Below are 12,234 nucleotides of genomic sequence, written 5' to 3' on the forward strand. Positions count from 1 at the left end.
AACTTATTAGAGATGACATACCAGAATCAATCTGTCCTCTTGTCAGTTTGTTAAAATTGTACAGTATTTATTAAACTTGCTAATCTACTTGGTTGTATCTAATTCAGTTCTAATTCTGTTTATGTGAAATTATGAAGTTTTATTTTCAGGCTCATTCCCCTTTGACATTCCGTAATACTGTCAGTTCAATACATTGTCTTCGCTTTCCAACGGGCGACTTTTTGCATTTTTCCGTTTGTTTCACTGGAGTTAAGTCAGTGACCCACTAGTCACAAATCGCAGATTCCCGGAATGTGACAAGTCGAATTAAAGCTGCTAATGCCGTAAGCCCGCGGTGTCGCGTGCCGCTCGCCTTTCCGTTTATAGAACAGCTCTGAGCTCATGACAAGGAAGGCCGGTGCGATGACAAGATAAAGAAGCTCGGACTGGGAGACAACTCGCAGTAAGACCCGGCGGACACGCAGATGGTAGCCTCCGTGCCAGACCCTCCGCTCTCGCTGGGCTTCGCTCGTTCGCTCGCTCGCTCGCTCTTCTGTTTTCTCCTTGCCTGCTCCTCTCGTTCGCTCAGCGAGTCGCTCCCTTTGCCTCTCATCTCCGTGCTGTAAGTGGAGCGCTGACTGGCGCGTCCAGTCTGTTTGAACAACGATATGGATGCGGAAGGATTTTTCAGACTGGTTATAATCTATTTGTCCTAGGAAAAGTGAACCCAGATGTGCAGACCAGTGGGATTAAGAGAGAGCGCGGCGCAAAATGAAGACACCCATGGTAAAAATGTTTTCAAGCAACACTTTATTTTCGTCAGTAGATACTCGTCGTGAAATGAGATCTGTGTGGCTTTCTTTCCACTTCGCCTTAGTACTTTTATTCTGTTGCATGGATGTTATTCTTTGCGGACTACCAAGCGCGCGTTCGGTTTCGGAGCCGGCTGGCAGCTGAACGATGCCGATAATAAAGCGGGATGCGCAGCTTTGTGCTTGCAAGCATATATAGAATACAGTATTTAAAATCATGTATTTGAAAAAAAAGTTTAAGCCCCTGAACACGATTCAGTTTGGGTTACATCTTAATCTTTCGGGTCTGTTTTGATTTTCGCAAAACTGCAAATCATGAAACCGAATTCAGTAAAGTACAGCGGTGCAATGGGCAACCTAAGTGAAGCTCTCATGCACTTTCCAAATTGTATTAAATATACGTTAAACGTGGTTTGGCAACACTGAGTAGAAAGAGTAGTGCGAGTTATCGGTTTAAACTACCGAAGGCTTAGACCAGTTTAAACAGTAGCTTTCTCCTGAGATGAACATGATTAATTGCGGCAAGATCACTCAACACCCGGAACTCTCTTTCTTTTTGATTCTTTGAAACCAAGATTTCGAAATGCAAATGTTAGCATTTACCTGAACAAACGGATTTTTGCGTACAAATAGCAATGCCCAGTACTGCGTTGCGAGTGAACGTTTTTAGGAGATCGCGATGCGCCCAAGTACAGCGGCACTCGGAGCGTCTTCTGTGGCAACAAAGGGTGTCTGCTAATGAAGTTCTAAAAGCAGCCTGATGTATTCTCTACATATCAGCTGGCTGATATGCATCGCGCTGCTAGAGCTCAGATCATGAAAATATTTTGACATCAGTTCGCCTTTTCTAAAGCTTTAGAGAATCTGACGGAAACTTTTCATTAGCTTTTTGATCAAGTTCCACAAAACAGTTACATTCCTCGTTGCAAATATGATTGATGCTTTACGCACAGAGCAGTAACCCAGCTTCCGTTAATCCTTTAAACTTTGCTGATGAAAACCAGAAAACTATTTATTTATTTATCATTGGGAAGCAGATTACACCGCAATTTTCAAGCTATTTTCAGCCATAAGTATTTCAACTAATACACGTTAAATACATTCATTTTGTGTTTGTAGTATTTAATTGTTATAAATCAATGAATGAAGAACATAGAATTCTGAATACTATATCTGCTGATTTTTCTGTATAATGTATCTAATAAAAACAAGAAACCTTGCCAACTGTATCACTCTCAATAGTACTTTTTCTTTAATGGCACTCGACTGGGTTGTATGGCTCCTTGTTCCTTGTGGCTTGCCAAGCCACCATTTCAGTCTTGGAAGGGTTTTTTTTGCATATGAAGTTGGTCCTTTGTGTTTTGAAAAGGTTCCTAATATGTGGACAGAACAGAAATCTTTCATGTACGGCTTGTTAAGGACACAATAGATCAAGAAAGCCTGAACGTAACTTGTGGTGTTGCATGTAGTGAGAGTCTTTTTAAAATCAGAAAATTATTAATATGTCACAACTTATTAATTTATGGTTATTTATGAAGCCAGCTACATATTCTACATTAAAATTTCTTTCTGGAACCTTCATGTGGATAGCTCTTTTGGGAACCCAAAATGGTTCCCTTATGGTGTTGCTCTGAAGAACCACTCTGGCTCCTTCATTTTTAAGAGTGCAGTGAAACCAATCATCCATTCGCAGATGATGTCTTAACTCTGTTAAATTAAAATGATTGTTTACAGCTTTTTAGAGAACTTACTGCTTTCATAACTGCTTACTGCTATTCATAAAAATATTTAAAAAAAAATTATTAGCTGTACTGTATGTGCAAAGTTAATCCCGCTACTTGCTGGCATACATGTTCACCTCCTAGGTTAGAATCTATGCAAAGTGTATATGTTCTACTCATGTTCTTACAGAATCCTCTAAGAACTGCAGTTTACTTCCTTATCCACACAAGTGTAAGTGAACACGTGGGTGTGTGTGGGTGTGTGTGTGTCTGAGCATATTCTAGGCTGTAACAGGAGCCCCATGCTGAGATACTACCAGATTGTGCCCAGTGCTTGCAGGAAAATATCCAGCTACCCCGAGCCCATTCCTGGAAAACAAAAGGCAGTGTAAGAAGACAGAGAGAGATGGATGTTTGTCTTCTTCTTTAACCCAACTCCTCACAAAATACTTTGATTACCAAGAATTTCAATCTGAATTTAGATGTGATTGATGTGTACTGTAGTCTTAGAAATGCAGCAATCAAATCATCTTTTTTGTTTTTTCCCCTTTGCTCAGAGGCATGGAGTAGCATTGTTTTTAGTGATTACCATGTGCACAAGCTTGCTGGTCGTATACAACAGCAGAGGAAACGGCAGCAGCAACAACAGCAGCAGCTCACAAAGAGACCAGCCTGTTGTTCAACACAAGGAGGAAAAACAACCGGTGCAAATTGCCACTACAGCGATGAAAACCTCGGCACCTCCCCTGCAAGGATATCTCAGCATCATAGATCACAAGGTAAATCCTTTATATCCCACATGTTGCTTGACATAACCTAAGCTCTTTTTATCCTGCCTGGCAGGACAGTTAACATAAAGGGTGTGCTAGGTAGTTTCTGACCAACAGTGCTTTAAAACCACAAATCTGATGATTATTCCATACATATTGTGTGAAGTGATATTAAGCACAGTTATGTCTTACTTACTGATGCAGAGAGAGGGAATTCAAGGTACTACCAAGCTCAAGAGTAAAGGTTAATTGGAGTGTTGCCTATATTATGAGATAATGATCTCCAAGGCTATTTAAATGTAATAAACTTGATTAAAGCTCCCCCCAGAGATTAACAGATTACATTTCCTATTTCAAAGTAGTTTGTTGTTAACAGTTGCACTCTGTGTCTTATAAGTGCTTTTAAGCAGAATTTCATTTTTTTTTTGTACTTTTCTGCATTTGTTTAGATGTATTTCTTTCACTGCATTTAATGTTAAATCCAAATTGTGGAAAGCAGAGTTGTGTGATTTTGCCTGAGTGAATGTCTCCACATCACTTACGATTGGTGTCATATCATTCCTGTAAAACACAGATGTATTTATTTGTGATTTCTTAATAAGAACATTGCAATTAGCATTTATGTGGTAATTAAATGATATCAAAAAGAAGAAAAAAAAATATTTGGCATGTATGACAGAGAAATGGGAAAAATGCTGGTGGGAATAATGTCTAACAAATGATCCCTCTTCTAGAATGTTGATTTCTATCAATGTTTGATGCATGTTCTGTGTGGTGTGTACTCTTTACATGTGACGATGTTACTACTGCTATGACGGCAACTACTGTGTTATGTTCCTCCAACACTGAGTCAGACTTGTAGTTTCCATGTATCTCCTCTGTATAGAATGCTGCTAATATGAAAGATATTTATACAAAATAAAGAAAATAACACTACAGGCTTTGCACTTAAAAAATGTACTTACCAAAATAAGACTCAAAACCAACATTGTCAAAGTTGGCGTGTGCAGTTCTTGAACTCCAGATTCATTAAGTTTCCGTAGCTCATAAACATTGACTTAACTAGTTCACAATTTCTGACAGCTGCGTTCTTTTATATAAGACAGCTGAGCTTTCCTTTTATCTCAAGCTTATCAGTCTAGAGTTTCAATGCGTCATAATTTGTTTGGAATTATCACAGTTGAATGTATTTAATCGTGTGTGTATGCATTTTATATCTTTCTGAGTGTTTGTATTTTTAGTGCTAGTATACCATCATAGAAATTTCTGTTAGTTGGTGATAATTCATGAATATCTTTCTGTTAGGGTTTTGGTTATAAATAATATATATTTTAGCTAATATAGACACTGTGTAGCAGTTTTTTTTTTAATAAATGAAGCAGTTTCCAGGTGAGTTCCAAAGTCATTTAAGTCAGATTTACACATAATGCATAGCTTTTCATTTTTATTACACTGTTGGTTTTGTGTTGCTACTTTTCATAATTGCTTTTTAAAATCTATCAACTGTACCTCAACGCTTTTTGATTTTTTTTTTTTTATTTTACCTTTCGGTTTGAGTTTATAATCTTATTTACTTGTGAAAAGCTTTGTGTGATGGTGCATGCTGTTAATTGCAGTATGTAACATACAATGTTTGTACATTAAATGTACAGTATATACTTCTTATGGGAAATGGTCTATCAGCATGTTTTTATGTAGCATCAATAATAGCATTTAACCTCTTAGTGTAAGTCAGTTATAGTAGGCCTATAATCCACCTAAATAGGCGACAGACGACCAACTCTTGAGTTTAATGTCATGTTAACTAAACAGGGAGTTCCAATTAAAAGTTCAGCTTTGCACAATAGCTTACTTTGTGTAATGGCATACATCATTACATAGTGCTTTATAGAGCACAAAAAAAGGTCGCATTAAAGGGCACCCCATCCCCTTTAAAATCAGTTGCTGAAAGTACAAATACTTATATTGGTCATCATGAGGAAAACATCCTCTTTTGCAAAGAAGTGCCCCGTTTCAGCACCTTGGACAGCGTACTGCACACTCCATAGGGAGCGCGTGAATGATTCGCGTTTCCTTCCCGGGTGCCGGATTGCTTAGCGCAAACATGGACGGCATGTTATTTTCATATTATATTATTTATAACAATTTTCTATAAAAATATGAAAATGCTTCTTCAGAGCCTTGACGTAGGGGAGTCATTTTTGGTTCCTAAAAGAACTATCCACACGAAATTTCCAGAAAGAATCCGTAATAATTTCCACAAATACCCTTGAATAAACGGTAACACGTTTGTGAAATTTCAATTTGTTCCCGATTTTAAAGTGACTCTCGTTGTACACAATCACACAGGCTTAGCTCAGTTTTTTTTTTAATCTTTTAGTATTCTGCTAGTTTAGTTACTATACTTGAAAGATTTCTGTTTTGACTACATATTGGTCTCCTTTTCAAAGTCCAAAGAAACAACTTTATGTACAAAGAATCGTTCCCGAAATGAAATGGTTCTTTTTCAAGCAATATTTCTAGGAGTATTTCTGAGGTGCCATTACAGAACTAATGTCTGAAGATTGTAGGTTGGATTTATGCACCTAAAATATGGCATCCCGTCCAGTGTATTGTTTTTCCTTATGCCTTTTGGACCTGGGATAGGTGCAGGCTGTCTGTGCTCCTGTAAATGAATAAAATTAATTAAACAGGTGGATCAATGGAAATGTGTTTGTTCATGAAAGGGAGAATGTAAAAGATACAAATAACTCATTATTATTAATAGTATTAGCATTAGTAATGGTATTAATGGTGGCTGTGGGGCTAAGGATCTGTGTTAGTATCTGGAAGGTTACTGGTTCACATCCCATTACTGCCGGAAGATCTTACTCTGTTGGAACCTTGAACAGGACCCTTAACCTGAAAATTGGTGTACAATGATGGATCTTGAGCTTTGACCCCCAAAGGTCATGCAAAAAGACAATTTCACCTCATGGATTAATAAAATAAAAATAAAGAAAAATGTAAACGTCTGATTAGCCTCTACACCTCTACAATACAAGCTTCAACAATCTTTAAGTAAAGGAGTTTTCAGGATTGCAATGTGGGAGGTTATATTAGACATTTCTTTTTGTTCCACAAACAATTTTTAAAATACAGCTTATGGTCTGTCCTCACAGGTGGTGCAGTGGTAGTGCTGCTGCTTTGCAGTAAAGAGACTGTGGAAGATTGTGGGGTTCGGTTCCTCCCTGTGTGGATAGTGCTTTGAGTACTGAGAAAAGCGCTATATTAATGTATTATTATCCTGAAGTTTTACTAAGATATATATAACAAGTACATTGAAAACAAAATGAACTCACATATTTCACATAACAATAATATCTCAATTACAAATCTCAGAACATATTTTTATTTGGGGTGGAAACAGGCAACTATTCTTAACATTTTCAAACAATCCTTCTTTTTACTTTTAGGCACTCCTTTTTTAGATGCTATTTTATATCTTATATTAAAAACAAATGTATAATTATTAAAACAAGCAAATTTGTACCTATTTTGTTTGTTTTAATGCAAACTTAAAATTATGGCTGCCACATTACTGAACATTTGTCATTTGGATGGTCACCATTGTTAGCAGTGGGACAACGTTAACATCGGAGTTTATGTTATTAATATATACGCTAGAACTTTATTTAGCCATTCGTTTTTTTCCCAAGTGGCTACGGCAGTGAACTTTAAAGTGTTAGATTGCTGCGTTTGCCGCATACTCATACTCACCGGGTGGATCTGGCCATTTAACCTAACTCATCTGTGCTTCAACTGTTAAGAAAGTGTGCAGGCACTTCTGCCTTAGCCCTGTATGCGAAGAGCAACTAGGGATGGTGTTTACACGGAAAGGTGCCGTATAAAAGAAACATTGTCTGTAACGCAGCTTGATTTATTAAAAGGTGTGTTTGAGACACTCTGTGTACAGTACATGCTAATATGGCTTCACCGTTGTGATTATTGCTACCAGTCAAGCTATTTCCACATTTTCAATCAAAGCCCTTCTCCAGCCATGCCATCCGATATAATTACACATATACATTTACAGATATTTCCAGCTTGGCAGAGAAGGAGCAAGAGTGAGAGAGAGTGAGACAGAGAGAGTGAGATTTCCAAATTACTGAGCCCCAGTGTTATTGTTACATTTTTGTGTTTGTTTTTTTTTTTTATCTTTAGCCCTTTGCAAGATGACAGGGAGCTGAAGTGCTGGATACATGCACGTCATTCAGTTTTTGTGAAACATCACGTCTACTGATATTAGGTCACAATGTACAAAAGGAAGGGCTGCTGCACAGTAAATCATGATTTTAAGGCACATTAAGGAACATTTGAACCAGTTAAAAGATGGATTTTGATGCAGTGAGGTCAAAATGAATGTATAATGACTCGGTAAATCATAAATCAGGGAGAAGAATATGTTTGAATGAGTCAGTGTGATGAAAGTAGGGGAATCTAAAATTAGTTTTACATCAAGCCACATCTAAGCAGCAAGAAAACATCCTATTCTGAAATTTTCAGTATGTGTATGTGACAGAAGATGCTTTAGATGTAATACCTAAAGCAATATTTCACAGGAGTGGTTAAATCCATTACCTAACTCACACTGACCTAATACTGTTAGCAGCATACGTTTATTTTTTGGGTGGAAATTCTAATGCAGCTATTTGAAACATGTTAGTAAAAATTAAAGTGACCAACTAAACTGACAAATTTACGGTATACTGCATGTTGCATCTTGATTAGCAAAACATCCGCCTATTTGTGAAATGTTGTTTTTATTATAAGCTTTTAGGGAGTCAGTGTTGATTTTACAGTTATGGCAGGATTGCATTGTTGGTCAAAAAACGGGTATCTGTGCTGGGTGGTTTCACTTCTTCACAAATGATGGTCTTGCACAGTAATAAATAGAGTCATTCCAATGTTAGGGGTCTTACTTTGACTATAGAATTTGACATCATTATGTACAAGCTGAAAGTAGGAGACTTTGTTCCTTGTTCTTTTTAAAATTTCCAAAAAATCAAAGTGTGAGTTTGGTGTTTGCCATAAGGCAATGATATCTCCATCTATGTTCTTAACTCGCTCATCCAGTGTAAGAGTATTGAGAAATCTTTGGATGCTAGGCAAGGGACAGTTCTTGGATGAGCCCCAGTCCATTGCAAGACACATTCATACAAAAATAAAACCCCAATCACTCAAACTGGACCATTTTAGAGTCACCAGTCAATCTAACCTTTGTGCTGTACCTTTGAAATGCTGGAGAAAGTCAAAGTTCTGGGAAATAGACCGAGGTAGACATGGGAGGAACATGAAGAGGCAGTGACCATCAGAGAGACTCAGAAGCAGCCTTTGTGAACTGTGAGGCAGCAACATCCACTGGATCACCATGCTGCCCTCTTCTGATGGATGCTTTATAAAATGAAGCCTGTCTGTTGCTTCCTGATTTTTTTTTTGGAGAAGGGAATTGATGGAGGCAAGAAGTACTTTAGAAAGGGTGCATTCATTCTAAACTTTCCTCAGTTCTAATAGAGACTTACTGTATCTAGAGCATTAAAGTGGACCAAGAATTGGAGATATTATAAACGTCTATGAATATAAGTCCTGGAAACAGAGGAAGGCAAAGTGATCAGTCTGACACAGAACAAGTGCCTTCCGTGTATGATGTAAACGCCAGAGGTTGCTGTTGCCCCTTAATCCCAATTGACAGACACGCAGGACAAAGGATAAAAGCACCAAGAAGATATTTTTTAATTATTTTCTTTCTGCACAGTGCCTTCAAAGCACCACAGCCACAGTTATCACAATGCTCAATAATAATCACAGTACTCTTTCTTCACACCTCCCAGCAAGCTCTGTCTTCTACCTCCCAACTCTGGCTCACTTGTTGGGTTCGCATCAGTTCTTTAAATAGTCCTTGACCCGGAAGTGCTTCTCTCCTTCTGACCACATGACTGGCTAGCACGTCCAGGTCTAATGATGAACTGACTTTTTCTTCATCCCAGAAGTAATTCGATATAGGAAAAAGATGAGTTCCCATGTCCTTTTCGATAGCTCCCCCAGGCGGCACCCAACAGGGCTGAGAAACCGAACTCCAAGTCCCAGGATGCCCTGCGGGAATCTGGGGCACCTCTACGTTCCAGGGAAGCTGCCATCTGGTGTTTTGGGGGAGTCAGTGTCGGCAAGTAGCTACATTGCCCCATCCTTCCATTTCAGGGGCATCCCGGCCAGGTTGAGCTGCCGGCCGTCCATCACAATGATTACTTCCCTTCTGCTGAAAAGTTCACATGTCCACAAACTGCAGGCTTCAATTTCCTGTTGGTTCAATACTTTTTATACTTATGCATTTCTGAAAGCCTCCTTTCAGATTACTTGCTTCCTGTCTTGTGCTCACTGCTGCTGGGACAGACTCCGGCTCTCCAAGATCCAGCAATATGTGGGGTCTAGCAAATAAGGAGATGGATTTTTAAACAACAGCACTGAAGCGCATAATGCAAGTATATGGGAGCTCTAATAGCAATGAAAACCACAGGCTTTCCAGGAAGGGAGAGTGCGGAATTAGCTTAATGTAGGGTAAGGTAAAATGATAGGCCGGTGAAGATGGTGCCACCCAAAATAAAAATGCTCTGATTTTTCAACAAAATTCTTTACTGCTAGCAAAATATGCTTGAGTGTGAGAAGCATTGTCAAAACTATTTGATGGAAGCATTTGGTGGCTCCGGGCTTCTTGCTTTTGATTCATTTGTGGTTATCTGTTCTCCGTGATTATTTGTAAATTAGCATATGAGACTTCTGGAGGTTGGAATGTCAGGGGAAAAATATACAGCAGTTCCACTGGAGTTAAAATTAATAGGCTAGGGTGACAGGCATGATTTTAAGGATTAATTTTCCTTGACCAGAGCAGACCTGACATCGGTGAGTTTACTGCATAGAACCAATGAAGCAACTGTGGATAATTCAGAATGTGAGACACGTAAATTAAAGTACAGAGGTAGAATGGGGTTTGAAGTGGGAATACCTGTTTAATTCAGTTAGTGAATGGATCTGTTTGCCAAGATATTGCAGTTTTTGCTTTAGCCAGTACATAGATGGTCTCTGGCTAGGATCCTCTTAATGGACAGCATTGTGGAAATGACAGAGGTAGTATAGGGCGTCACTATTATACATCATCAGATTTTGACAGGTGTATGTCCCGCCCCCCTGGCATTTCCGGTACCCACCTGCTGCCACCTGGTTCATGGGCATTTCCCCGCGCTCTGATCTCTGCCTGTTGTCGGGTGCGCTGTTTGACCGGCATCGGACCTTTGTCAGTCGTGCGCAAGGAAAATGGTCGGACGATCTTAGCCTTGATGCTAAAACTGGGGCTGATCATCTTTGTGATCCGAGACGGACCTTTGGGAGCCTGTAAGGTGTCATAAAAGGTAAGTCATCAATGGGGCCGAGCAGACATCCTGCTCCTATCTGCTTGCAGCGCCCGGGGTGTGTACAGAGAGTACAGAGAGCGTGATTGACAGACCCCGGCGAGAGGATGTACAAGAAAACTTTAGAGAATCTATTACACACCCAAGGAACCTGGCAGTACAGCCCAAAACACCCCTTGAGCATCCCGTTACCTTGCCCACCTTGTAAAACCATGCCCTTTATAAAGCAAGGCATATTTCAGATACCAAAAGTGTTTTAAAACAACAAGTTTTATTCAATGATTCAAAAAGATGTCAAATGTCTTAAAACAACAAATTTTATTGAAGCAAAATTCCAAACATAGCAAAATAAGATCTTGTCTTCACTTTGAGTTACAAATTGTTTACTATACATTAAAAATGTTTAAAGTATGAATAAAACTGGAGAAACAGCCGTAAAATAATCACACAAGCTTATTTGTATACATTTGCAATTCACTTGAAAAGAAACAAAAACACAAGAAAATGTATACATATAGGAGTACGCAAATGAAAATTCAAAACCAGGTCCAAACCCATCAGTGAGTCGGTAATACACCTAAAATAAAAATGTTTAAGCCAGCACATACTTTATATATTTATATTTCACTAAATTATGCAAGCCTATTTTCTCTGTTTGGAACAGAGCCGATCACATAAAGCTGGTCTTCACAGGCTGAATCAGTTTTGCGTATGCATCAATGGGTATCTCTCCTGCTCAAATTCAGCTATAATATAATCCACATCAATCTTGATAGCTTTACGAAAATAAGGGAGATTGTACATTTTAACAAAGCACGCACACAGGACACAAGTCTATCTCTTCTAGCCCTTTTGAGCATAAATAAGCTATGTCTATATGCAATAATTGGTTTAGTGAACCAAATATTACAAAATGTGTCCATCTGGTATGTATTTTTCTCTTGACATTCCATACATTTTTCCCACTAAATGTTCAACAGAGCTAAACACATAAGCCCAGATGACTGAGCGACCAATATGGTCATAATGAATCTTTTTATTAGATATAATATAAGGAGAAAACCTTCTATAGGTTGCATTACGTGTCACGCTGGGCAGGGACCTGGTTTTCCTTGTTCTAGCTGCCGAGTCTTGGTTCCTCTGACAACAGAAACAAAACACAAACAGTTAGCCGACAGAAAATATAACGCAAACAGATCTTGTTTAGCATGGATAATGCAATTTGCTTAGGTTTCTGTAAATTAATGTTGGTTTTAAAAAATAACAGTAATGGTGATTAGACACAAGTTCAAAAGCTGCTGTCCGAATCTTGGACTTTGTTGCATGGCCTTTGTATAAGCCGAAAGTGTTTACTTCAGCAACAAACTGCTTCAGACAGTTAAGAGTATGAATTTTACTCTGTTTCACAATTCTTAATCCACACAAGGCTTTAACCATATAAAACACCATGTGTATTAATCTTTAAAAACACTCTATTGGGAAAAAGAAAAGAAATGTCAAGCAAAAAACG

General features: G+C 38.5%; 1 protein-coding gene across 2 annotated transcripts in view; it reads left to right on the forward strand.

Moving 5' to 3' along the window:
• Window positions 1-372: 372 nt before the first annotated feature.
• Window positions 373-12,234, forward strand: part of st6galnac5a (ST6 (alpha-N-acetyl-neuraminyl-2,3-beta-galactosyl-1,3)-N-acetylgalactosaminide alpha-2,6-sialyltransferase 5a) — a 216,290-nt gene continuing 204,428 nt past the window's right edge. The window contains exons 1-2 of one of the 2 annotated variants that reach the window (XM_039735695.1): window positions 373-765; window positions 3,070-3,291. In XM_039735695.1, coding sequence (XP_039591629.1) covers window positions 751-765; window positions 3,070-3,291 — 237 coding nt within the window. In that variant the 5' untranslated portion in view covers window positions 373-750. The remainder of the gene's footprint in view (window positions 766-3,069; window positions 3,292-12,234) is intronic. The other variant, XM_039735694.1, reaches the window with a different exon arrangement.

The sequence above is a fragment of the Polypterus senegalus genome, chromosome 14 (assembly GCF_016835505.1).
Source record: "Polypterus senegalus isolate Bchr_013 chromosome 14, ASM1683550v1, whole genome shotgun sequence".
NCBI lineage: Eukaryota > Metazoa > Chordata > Cladistia > Polypteriformes > Polypteridae > Polypterus > Polypterus senegalus.